This window comes from Bombyx mandarina, chromosome 15 (assembly GCF_030267445.1).
Source record: "Bombyx mandarina strain Sakado chromosome 15, ASM3026744v2".
Classification (NCBI taxonomy): domain Eukaryota; kingdom Metazoa; phylum Arthropoda; class Insecta; order Lepidoptera; family Bombycidae; genus Bombyx; species Bombyx mandarina.
The window spans coordinates 10,662,497-10,674,929 of NC_143221.1; the positions used below are offsets into that span (position 1 = coordinate 10,662,497).

At 32.9% G+C, this 12,433-nt stretch overlaps 2 protein-coding genes across 2 annotated transcripts; one reads left to right on the top strand and one right to left on the bottom strand.

Annotated features, from left to right (window-relative positions):
• The first annotated feature begins 831 nt into the window (after window positions 1-831).
• On the top strand, window positions 832-2,273 carry LOC114252825 (tRNA-uridine aminocarboxypropyltransferase 1). The gene is made up of 2 exons (XM_028187483.2): window positions 832-1,300; window positions 1,372-2,273. Exons 1-2 carry the CDS (start codon window positions 1,106-1,108, stop codon window positions 2,098-2,100), a joined length of 924 nt encoding a protein of 307 aa, XP_028043284.2. The 5' UTR covers window positions 832-1,105; the 3' UTR covers window positions 2,101-2,273.
• ebi (transducin beta like ebi) lies at window positions 2,130-8,996 on the bottom strand. Its single transcript, XM_028187482.2, has 8 exons — window positions 8,747-8,996; window positions 7,536-7,685; window positions 7,203-7,348; window positions 5,568-5,770; window positions 5,259-5,379; window positions 4,732-4,884; window positions 4,418-4,609; window positions 2,130-3,742 (listed from the first exon to the last, which is right to left on the bottom strand). Exons 1-8 carry the CDS (start codon window positions 8,802-8,804, stop codon window positions 3,242-3,244), a joined length of 1,524 nt encoding a protein of 507 aa, XP_028043283.1. The 5' UTR covers window positions 8,805-8,996; the 3' UTR covers window positions 2,130-3,241.
• Window positions 8,997-12,433: the final 3,437 nt, after the last annotated feature.

Genomic DNA, 12,433 nt, shown 5'->3' on the forward strand with positions numbered 1-12,433 from the left:
TTGTTTCAAGTTCAATGTGACAAATGACCATTTCAAAAATTCAATAAAAATATGTACGAGTTTCGACAAAAGTAAAAATGAAAGAGAAAATCAAGAAGAGTTACAAATTGAAAATGAAATAGTAGCTCGTAATACTATCTAACACGCAGGCATTGGAATAATTGCAAAGAGACTTTTGATTTTGACATTTAATTATATTATAACTTTGTAATTTTTCTTGTTTTTAATGCCCTCCCTACAATGTATTCTATTCATTATTATCATTAATGTATACAAAATATAATATAAAGATAAAGATGTAGATTTTCATTTTTTTTATTGATATTTGCAGTTTTCTAGTTTTTTTATGCATATCTACAGTTTTGCTCTATGCTGGAGTTGGCAGTCCTATTTGTTACTCATTCTGGAATTTCAATAGCTGTCAAAAGTTGCAAAAGTGGCTTTTTGGCGGGAACGCGAGAAGTGAAGTTGTGTGATTTGTTTTATTTTGTCTATTTAGTGTTTCTTCGGGTTGAAATGTGTAATAATGGTGGTTTATTAACTGTTTAATATCTGTGAAAGTGCACAAATGTGGGAAAATGAAACAAAGCCGCTGAACGTAACTTTTCGGGATCCTCCAAAAAGTCCACTGAAAAAATCTGTTAATGACCACCATTTTACTGAGATTATATTTGATCCCATATCATTTCATTTAATATCATCCTAATCTATGAAATGTCTCAAATTAATCATCTTTATTTCATTTCACTCCATATTATAATTTTTCATAACAATAAGAATATAAATTAAAATAAGACATGACCTAAAAGTCTTAGTTACCAGGTCATACAATTCCTTAAAAAAACAAATGTTAACTAAAACTGTTTTAGTTCTAAACTAAAAATAAATTTATTGTTGCTAAATTAATTGTAAAATAGATAAAATGCACTACATTTTTAGGGTGTAGTGTTTAAAAATACATCATTTTATATAAATATCACATATTTTTATGTGTAGATATTGTATTGTATTGTCATGTTTAAATGGTGTTACAAAATAAACAATATAGCATTGAATTACCATAGAATACGTGAAATTTATAGTTTAGCTTTATATTAAAGGAAAGATGAACCCTAAAAATCGTATCGCTAAGGCTTGTGATGACAGGCCTTTTGAAGGGTTGATAATAACAAACACTGAACCGCTTACTTCTCTATCTAGTAGAAGTGCTTGCCCTCGTTGCGGCAAGTCAAGAATGTACTTTTGTTATGTTTGTTTTATTCCAGTACCAGCACTTGAAGGAAAAATACCTTACTGTAAAGTTAGTAACTCATAAAACTAATTTCTTGGAAACAATAAATTCAGCATAATAAATAAGTAATATTTTTGCAGCTACCAATAAAAGTGGATATTATCAAACACAAAGGAGAGATTAATGGTAAAAGCACTGCAGCCCATGCTGCTGTTCTTGCTCCACGGGATGTCACAGTGTACACATATCCAGATATTCCAGATTATCCTACTGATGGAAAGGTTGTTTTGTTGTTTCCTGGAGCTGAGGCAAAATCTGTGCGAGACTTATTCAATCAACAACAAAATCAGCCTTCATACTCAGAAATTATGTTATCACAACTGCCAGTTGGTTACAATGTTGGAACATTAATGAAAAAGATAGTTACAAGAAAAGATAACCATGAAATCTATCATGTCCAAGAATTACCTATAAATCATGTAGTTATTATTGACAGCACGTGGAATCAATGCCGTGGTATATATGCCGATAAAAGAATTCAAAAACTGCCAACCATAGTTTTGCAAAACAGACCATCTCAATTTTGGAGACACCAAAAAGGCAGTCCTAGGTGGTATCTTTCCACAATTGAATCATTACATCAACTTGTGTTAGAATTACATTTGTGTGCATGGGGTCGGAGTGAAAATTACAAATTCCACCTTACAGATTACTACCCTGTGCATAATCCAGATCAAAATCATCCTCAATGTGATCCTTATGTTGGACAATATGACAACTTATTATTCTTTTTTGTTTTTATGTATTCAAAGTTACATGAACTTTATAAACATGAAGATTTGTTAGCCTATAAAAGACCAATGTCTTGATATCCGAAAAATAAACAGGACTTGAAATATTTGTTGATTAAAATAAATTTATTTGACTAAGAAATAAATTTTTACAAAAAAAAACATTTTTATTAAATAAAGTTTATACTAACTACTAGATATTTATTACAGACATTGTAATACTCAATTAAAATTTTAGTAAGGCTTTGTCATATATTTTGTACTTAAATGTAAATTTTTACTGTACATTTTAAATGTTATTTTACATTTCAATTGATTATTTATGTTGCCAAACTAATTTTGATAATTAGTTATTATGACCCGATTTCTTATTGCAGGTGAGATAATGTTTTTGTGCAGCTAAATATAAACTCTTATGATATTTAAACAAATAATTAGTTAAATAAAATAACAAAATACTCCAGTTTGAGAATTGCAGCCTTACAGTCTATTTTTCAGCTGTTTATTTAAATTACCTACAGCTTTTTTCTGCTTTAGATAACAAGTTAAAAAAGTATTGAAAAAGTAAAGTTAATAAATAAACTTTAGGCTATGTTTTTTTTATAAACAAAACTACTGTTAAATCACTAGAAAATAATCACGGTGACCTATCGTGAATATCTAATATGTAGTATGGAATTCTGTTAATGCCAATTGATAGACACAAAATACACCTTAAAACTATGAACAGAGCTTGCAAGTTATTTTATACCAACAAAAATATAAATCATTCACTTGAAACACTACATATTCTATGACGTAACAGAGAACATGTCATTAGTTAATTTTACCAGATATTATAAAATATTACATTTGCGTTCTTAATTCAAAACTATTTTTAAATTACCAAAAATAAAATGATGGCGATATGCACCGCCGGTTCGAAAATTATGTGACAAAAATTACAACCATTATAACACATTTATTTATTTTTCTATGCATAATTTCACTGCTTCACCCAATCTCAAAGATGAGATTTCTAAAAATATACTGTAATAATCATAAATGTTGATTATACCTGCAAAATTACTTTTGGTGATTGAAATCTAGTGCATTATATTATTTAGTTCCAATAGCACAACACACTTTACCAATTATTGTAATATCATCAATGTCAAATTCATGTTCCAATGCCACAGCACCACCTCATATAAGGCTATGAGGTTTATATTTGTAAGTCTCAAAGTTTACGAAGATCTAACACAAATACACTGCCATCACTAGCACTGGCTCCCACTTTGGTACCACGAGAATTCCAGCATACTTCAAAAATACCACCAGTACCTTTGTAAGAATGTACAAGGCTTCCAGTTTGTGTTGACCAAATGTGAACACACTTGTCAAAAGAACCGCTTGCCAAAAACTTACCATCAGGAGAGAATGCAACACTGTAAACTGGTTCAGTGTGTTTTGTTAGTGTGTGAATACAGACACCTTTTTCAACATCCCATAAGCGGACGGTTGAATCAAATGATGCACTAGCAAGAATTAAATTCATGTTAGGATTCTGTGTACCTGGTCCAGTTGGTGACCATTTTATAGTATAAATCTCTTTTGAATGTGCTTGCAAATCGTGAACCCAAGTATCTTGCTTCATTGACCAAATTTTAAGAGTCATATCATCAGAACAAGATGCAAGTAGCTGTCCTTGTGGGTCCCATTTTATTGCATTAACCTCATTCTGTAAAAAATACATTTTTAATTATAGTTTTTTTTATTTCTGTCAAAAGCAAACGAGTACAGGGTCCACAACATACTAAGTGGTATGAGAGATTAAGACGTGAATATTGAGGTCCGCTCTCAGACTCCAAGTCGTCGTGGACTTAAGGATAATAAATATGCATTCGAATTGAGCGATAGAGTGTGCTATTGTTCAAATTCCGCGTCAAAGTACCAATATTTCTAATGAAATACGTCCTTAACAAATGTTCATGATTGACATTCACAGTTCACAATTCAACATTGTGTGATAAAAATCAAATTAGAAAAAATTATAATTTTCGTAATTATTGATGGTAGGGTATCTTGTGAGTCCGCAATGGTGTTTACCACCTGTGTATTTCTGCCATTGAAGCAGTAATGAGTTTGGGTGGGAAGGTTGAGGCCGGCCGTTGTTCTGTAAAAACAGACTTTAGAACTCATGTCTCAAGGTGGATGGGGGCATTTACGTTGTTGTATGTCTATGGGCTCTGGTTACCACTTTAGGCCAGGTAAGCAGTGAGCTCATTCACCCATCTATGCAATAAAAAAAGTGTAATGAATACGTACTTAACTCACACTAACAAATGTATGTGGTTTTTCAACCAAAGGCAATAATAAAATAAACAATAAAATGCATTTTAAAGATTGTACTTACGGTGTGTCCTTGGAAACTTTTAATTGGTTTGTCAGCATTTAATTTACAAACGTGTATACACTGGTCAGTAGAACATGAAGCAAAGGATGTATTTGTCTGCCAGTCTACATCTAGTGCTGGTGCTAAATGGAATGAGAATTGTTGGGTACATTGACCTGTTGAAGCATCCCATATAATCGTTGTTTTATCAACCTAAAATAATTATTATGTCAATTCTAAGCTTATTTTTACATAACTTACTAAAAAACATTTTTTTAATATCTAAAACTTATATCTTAAATATAAACTTATATAAACTTATAAATCTGTAGTACCCCTGCACTAAGGATGAAATTTCCTCTTTTGTTCCATTTGAGTGCAAATATAGGTCCCTTGTGTTGACCTAAAGTCGATGCTAATGTACCATCTGTAGTCCAAATTCGAGCATAACCATCATATGATCCAGTTGCCAAAAGATTTCCATCGCACTATAATAAAAAGTTACATTATTATCATATTATTTCTTTAATTCAACTTGCAATATCCCTAAATTAATCATATTAAATAAATTAAAAATAAATAAATTTTCTTTTTGTGCACATCAGAGTGAACAATCTCATGCCCACTTTGTGTAAAATTATTACTGGAGCCCATAGACATCACCCGGTGACTGTAGCCACCTGTCTTGAGGTACAAATCTCAATGGCATTGTGTAATGGCTATTCAACCCCGGAAATCGGAATACATGACTACTTTGCGGCAGAAATAGGCAGGATGGTGACGCTTTGTGTGGCTCACAACGCAAGCTTTTTTTACAAATAAATGAATGAATAAGTATTAATTAAAAAGCTTGTAAACTTACATTCCAGTCCAGTGAAGTGACATCTTTGTTACTTGGTACTTCAGTACCTCCTTTTTGAATACAGTGTCTGAGTACTAGTTGGTTTGGAGTAGTTGTTGGGTTGTCAGACATATCCCAAATTCTGTATAAATTTAAGTAACATTATTATTTTAATTTGCAGTACATAGGTGTACTGGTTATTTTTATTTGAAAACAATGTAAAAGCTTTCAATTTTACAGCTTAAATTGTTCAATTATTGAATTATTTTAATGTTAAATTACTATTCTACACTAATTAGTATAATAAAAAAATTATTTTAATCAACTTACCTAGCTGTACTATCACCTGATCCACTGGCCAGTAAATCCGTGCTTGGGTTCCATGCACAAATAAATACTTCAGATTCATGACCTCTTAGTACAGTAGCTTTGTTTGCTGGAATTTCAATTGATGTGTCCATGTCCATAGGCACGGGTATGTTTGATGCTGGTGTCTCAGCACTTGCTGCAGCTTGTGCACTGCATGTTGTACCCTTTAAAAATATTTAGAAAATAATACACAGGATCCCTATATCTTTGTGTACATCATAACAAGAGTTGTAGGTGGTGAACCTTAATGTAAATGTAAAATTAAATTTATAGCTAATTTAAAAAAAATGCATGTCTTTGAACAAGCTCACAGTCCCTTGATATAACATTTGGAAAGCACTGTGTCCCATTCTATGATGATTCACCACAGTTGGTGTTTAACAAACTCATGGGTAGAGATGGGGTGTTGCTATTCTAGATTGGTTTCATAAAGCAGAGAATAAATGGGTTTTATTTTTTCACTCATAGTAAAGCAAGAAGTTGACAAGTAATCCCAGTTTTCCCAGAAACACAGGATTCAATCAACTAAGTCGGCTGTCAGCTCATTTGTTTTGTTATATTACAGGCACTACAAATTAGAAATAATAAAATTTTGTATTATATCTTTTGTTATTTTTTTAGGGACCAGTTGTAACACTGTTACCAGTTGTTACACTGGTGGTAGGACCTCTTCAGAGTCCGCGCGGGTAGGTACAACCACTCTGTCTATTTCTGCCGTGAAGCAGTAATGCGTTTCGTTTTGAAGGGTGGGGCAGCCGTTGTAACTATACTGGAGATCTTAAAACTTATATCTCAAGGTGGGTGGCGCATTTACGTCGTAGATGTCTATGGGCTCCAGTAACCACTTAACATCAGGTGGGCTGTGAGCTCGTCCACCCATCTAAGCAATAACTAAATAAATAAATAAATTTTAGAAAATTATGACACAATTGACACATACATACATGCCCATGTTTAAACAGATTAATTCTAAGATCTTGATAATTCTAATCTAGTGTCTTAGTTACTTAGCACTTGTGTCTTTGATGTTTTTAATTGATGATACTACCAAATAAAACTCACCATTGATTACAAAAATAAATTTTGTATATTAAGCAAAATGTCACTTAAACCAAATAGCCTTTAATCCCTTGATTTGTAAATATAGGGAATTTAAAAGGAAAATTAGGCAACAGACCCAACGCAGGGATTAAAGGAGCAAGCAAGAATTCAATCTACTGTTTTATAGAGTGAAGACTACTTTTAGTACCTTTGTACTACTGTACTGTTTTTACTACTAATAACTTTCGATGTGATATTTTATTTTAATTGTTTGCAATTTTGAATCAGAGATACCTGAGATACTTTAAGTTTTACATTTATGTTAACACTGGAACATATGTTAATAAAAAATAATCAAAATGGCCTTGATGGGTTTTCTTCAGGGCATGTGTAGTAAGTAATGACTCGGAATAAATCTATTGGTGTTTTTATCTATCTATTTAATTGAAAATTGTGATAATGTACCCTTACCACTACATGATAGTACCACTAATTAGTAATAATGTATTTAAATCACAAATAGCATTACAAACAACAAATAAAAAAAAAACATACATCAACACCATTTTGTTCGCTTCCAGATCCCTGTTCTGTTTTGGCAGCTTGTTTCTGAGCATTGTGAGCATTTTGTTTAGCTGCTACTACATCTGGAGTAACAGCATCAATCAAGCTGAGGCTTTCTGTGAGACGATTTTCAGTTCCTAGAAGAAAATGTTATAGAATTTACAGGCTCTTATTTAGTATTATAAACTGACAGGTAGGCACCAACAACCTCCATGTTCCAGTCCAATAGGTAAGATAATTTCATGTGATGCAAGTAACATTGTTGTTTGGCAAATAAGTGTGGAATGATTAACACATGAATCACAATCATGTTTCGTTACTTACCATTATCGCCTAATGTTATTTCCGCTGCAGTGTATTGTAATCCTTTTTGTATAATATTCAATAATGCTGCCGGAGGAACAAGAGCTCCGTTAATGTTACTTTGTGATATGTGTGATTCAATTCCAAAAGAATATGCTGAATGGTGGAAACCTAGAAAAAAATATTTAATTCATAAGGTAGAATTAATATTCCTATTTAATAACAACAAGTACAGGCCTAATTTACATAGTACATATTGTATTATGCCCCTACTACCTATATTGTTTATTCCTGCCATGCAGTCACACATATATTAAGTATGCATAATGATTTGTAGGGTTATTATTTAATATATTACATTTTATAATTTCAATAGAATTTGGACAGTAAATGTGCCTGTAATATTATTGAAAAAATAATGAACATGGCTGGGGCTACCCACTGGTGGTGGAGTGTCTTCTGAGACCACATAGGTACGTACCACCACCATAAATATATTCCTGTTTCAAAAGCGGGATAGCTGTTGTACTACACAGTGGAGACTCCTCATGTCTTAAGCTAGATTTTGGCATTCAAGCAGTGATGGCTGTGGGTTCAAATAATCACTTAACACCAAGTTTATAACTTTGTGTGTTTTATGTTATCAAATAACAAGTGTGTATTGCAGTATATTGTAAATACATATATAAATTTTTACCAGATCACATCGTTTTGAATTTAATTGTAAGAGTAATTTTAGAAACCTACCAACTTCACAAATTAAAGCCTCCAACCACTTTGAGAGATGGTGGCAGTCTTGTTTAAAGGCTTTTACACCATTGAAACAATATAACACAACAGCTTTACAGTAATAATTAAGGGCGGTGATAGCAGCCCGTGTTATGACGAGGAACGATTTTTGCATGTACTCCAGACATAAATAATAGGATATATTTTAATATTCATTCATGTGATTTTGCAATACACATTTATCAGAACATCTTTTAAAGTTTTTAAAGGGTAAATTATAAACAAGAATTATTGCATTAAATGTGTACAATTCAAAATTCCAGTGTTTCTATAAAACCGATTGATCAACAATGTGACAGGTTGTTTATTTCATTAACTGCCTATATTTTAAGTTTCTATAGCCTATGTATTTTTGCGGTTTCTGTATTTTGAAAATCTTCAGCCACCATGAGCTTGGTTTCACGAAAAACCAAGCTATTTCAACAATGTATCTATTACTTTACCTGACTCTTGTAAGTAGCGGTACACAAGAAAGTTTACTTCGTCACTAGTAAAACTCATTTTGCATATCAAATGGTAATCACAACAATAACATATTATCAATAGTAGCCTGTAGTAACTACTTTAGGTCAGTTTAGGTAGTATGTATTTGTAATTCACAGAAATAATATTCGATTTGAAAAATAAACTCGATAGGTTTACATCAAATTTATGTGTATAATCTATGGTAGGTACTCTGAATCACAGATCATTAAACTGAATTTTATGAATATAAAGTCTATTTTAAATAACTTACTGAATTTGGCCCCCTTTTTTATTTTTGGATTTATTTTTATTTTTAATTATTTGTTCGTCGTTTGTTCGTTAATATGTTCGAATGTAAAAATTGTCTGTTTGTCTTTTATTTATTTATAATTAATTGAACAAATGATCACCCTTAAGTTGGCCCCTCTTACTAGATATCTTAATTTTTATCACTTAGATTAATTAATTTTGATCAACTATCGTTTGTTTGACGAGAATCAGTGATTGTTCGATCATAAAAACAATTAAATTTATTAATTTATTAATATTAATTATTAATTATTTTATATCTAATAAGCAAACCATCGTCTCACGCCACCTGTTTATTAGATATATATAGAATATAGATATATAAATTAGATATTCGTGGAGATAGCAAGGAATCATCTGAACGTACATTAAGCGAACTTCCAGCTAAAATTACTTTGAAAGCTCACAATAAGAATGCAATTGATACAATGGCGGATCCAGGGAGGGGGTCATGGGGGTCATGATCACCCCCTGAGCTGGTTCCAGGACTTAGGTGGACCACTAATTGACTATAATGATTTTATTTATATATTTTGTCACCATACAGATTTTATGTAACTGCATACCTTCAATATTTAATTAATTTAATATAATATAATAACTTTGTATAATGGCAAACGTTTGGGAACGAACGCATCTAAATTTGACTATGTGACCCCCTTCTGGCGCCAAAGCTGGATCCGCCCTTGAATTGATATTGACACATGTTACCGGTTAGTTAACCTTATTTTATATTATTTTTACGTGTATGTATTTAGAACTAAAAATTATTATTCTATGTAAATTTTCAGATTGTCTGGAGTAGCAGCTTATGATGTCGATCATTATTTTGCGTACTGTAGGAAAATATCAGGTAGTTGGAAAAAATTCAATGACCTCAAAGTGTAACCCGGAGTTTTTTATGTTTTAGAACCACAATTAGTCATGTAATTGTGATTTTTAACGAGTAAAAAAATGTTATGTTCTTGTTATTTTATTTTTATACTTTTTAGAAAAAATGACCTATGATAAATAGTAATAATGATGAGCAATTATAGTTAAAATTGAAATATAGTATTTTTAGATTAGGCAATATTAAGTTTCGATCTTTATTTTTAAAAATTTTAAGCAAAAATTTTTTTAAATATAAAGTTCAAAATATTTGAATTTATAATTGTGTGACTTATCTTTATTATTTTCACATTGCTATTCAAATAATATAGATTCTTTATTATTTTCACATTGCTATTCAAATAATATAGATTCTTTATTAATTAATTTAATAATTAGACAGTATAAACGCACTTGTTAACAAAACGCTAGTAAATACGGCCATTGCCAGCTGACCGACAAAACCGGTGCATGCGCAATGTAGGCGTGAGGCGATGGTTTGCTTATTAGTTATAAAATAATTAATAATTGGAAATTTGATTGTTTTTATGATCGAACAATCACCAATAGTTGTCGAACAAACGATAATTGATCAAAATTAATTAATCTGAGTTATAAAAATAAAGATACCTAGTGAAAGAGGCCAACTTAACGGTGATCATTTGTTTAATTAATTATAAATAAATAAAAGATGAACAAACAATTTTTATATTCGAACATTAACGAACAAACGACGAACAAATAATTAAAAATTAAAAAAATACGAAAATAAAAAAAGAGTGCTAAATTCACTGAGCCTCATAAATCATAGGTCTTTCAATATTGTAATGCCGGCCACTGACATGCGCGCAAATATTCGTACATTGTACGAATGTTTGCGTGCATGTGAAGGGCCGTCAAACATTCATTCGCAAATCTAGCAGCTGTGCAAATGGGTTCGCAAACTCAATTTGCGAACCCGTTTGCGCTTCCTCCTACAGTTGTGTTTTTTTATTTATTTTTTATTGCTTAGCTGGATGGACGAGCTCACAGCCCACCTGATGTTAAGTGGTTACTGGAGCCCATAGACATCTACAACGTAAATGCGCCACCCACCTCGAGATATAAGTTCTAAGGTCTCAGTATAGTTACAACGGCTACCCCACCCTTCGAACCGAAACACATTACTGCTTCACGGCGGAAATAGGCGGGGTGGTGGTACCTACCCGTGCGGACTCCCAAGAGGTCCTACCACCAGTGATTACACAAATTATAATTTTGCGGGTTTGATTTTTATTACACGATGTTATTCCTTCACCGTGGAAGTCAATCGTGAACATTTGTTGAGTACGTATTTCATTAGAAAAATTGGTACCCGCCTGCGGGATTCGAACATCGGTGCATCGCTACATACGAATGCACTGGACGTCTTATCCGCTAGGCCACGACGACTTCTTCTGTTTACGAATGTCTCACGAATTTCTCCTCCTTTTTAATTCGTCAATAGAACATTGAAGAGAAAAAGAGTTTTGAATTCTTTCCCAGACATCATTAACAGCCATGCTGTTTTTATGGGATTTCTTTTGATGAAGATACACTACACAGTAGACGTCACGAACTATGAAAATGGCGATACGTCCGTTACCTTCGCAGTCGTCGGCGCAACTGGGCAAACGAATGTGTGGGAGACTACGCGAAGGTGTAACACCGGTCACTCACATGCGCACTGTTATGATGCCCTCTGGTTCCTGGCTTTCCTTTCATCATCACCTTTCCCGAATAGCATCAGCAGTTATGATCCTTTATTAGTGAACAATCCCCTCCCTATCCGGTCAGTCCTATTCCTAATTCCACACGGCACGGTTGCCGTCATTAATCGTCGTGAAATCTTTATATATTCATTTCGTCACTAAAATCTTTTTTAAAATGATATTTTTTCAATTCCGTATAACAGCACGAATACGCAAACCCGCAAGTGTAGGATGACATTTGCAAATAATTATGCAAAGTTTTCGCTGCATTCGTGGTTTTCCAAGATGTGTCGGTTTTTTAACAGACATCAAAGCGCGCGAACCGCGAACCTTCGCGTAGTCTCCCACACATTCGTTTGCCCAGTTGCGCCGACGATTGCGAAGGTGACGGACGTACGAGTATCGCCATTTTCATAGTTCGTGACGTCTACTGTGTAGCGTATCTTCATCAAAAGAAATCCTATAAAAACAGCATGACTGTTAATGATGTCTGGGAAAGAATTCAAAACTCTTTTTCTTTTCAATGTTCTATTGACGAATTAAAAAGGAGGAGAAATTCGTGAGACATTCGTAAAGAAGTGTAGGTGGAAGCGCAAACGGGTTCGCAAATTGAGTATGCGAACCCATTTGGACAGCCGCTAGGTTTGCAAATGAATGTTTGACGGCCCTTCACATGCGCGCAAACATTCGTACAATGTACGAATATTTGCGCGCATATCAGTGGCCGGCATAAGGGTTTACCTACTACGATTGTAT

Excerpts from the sequence above, each read along its gene's own strand:
- ebi (XM_028187482.2), bottom strand. The coding sequence starts at position 8,804 with ATGAGTTTTACTAGTGACGAAGTAAACTTTCTTGTGTACCGCTACTTA. Across the intron at positions 5,771-7,202 it reads GCGAACAAAATGGTGTTGAT|GGTACAACATGCAGTGCACA; the intron begins GTATGTTTTTTT and ends ATATTTTTAAAG. Across the intron at positions 4,885-5,258 it reads TCACTTCACTGGACTGGAAT|TGCGATGGAAATCTTTTGGC; the intron begins GTAAGTTTACAA and ends TTTTTATTATAG.
- LOC114252825 (XM_028187483.2), top strand. The coding sequence starts at position 1,106 with ATGAACCCTAAAAATCGTATCGCTAAGGCTTGTGATGACAGGCCTTTT. Across the intron at positions 1,301-1,371 it reads GAAAAATACCTTACTGTAAA|CTACCAATAAAAGTGGATAT; the intron begins GTTAGTAACTCA and ends ATATTTTTGCAG.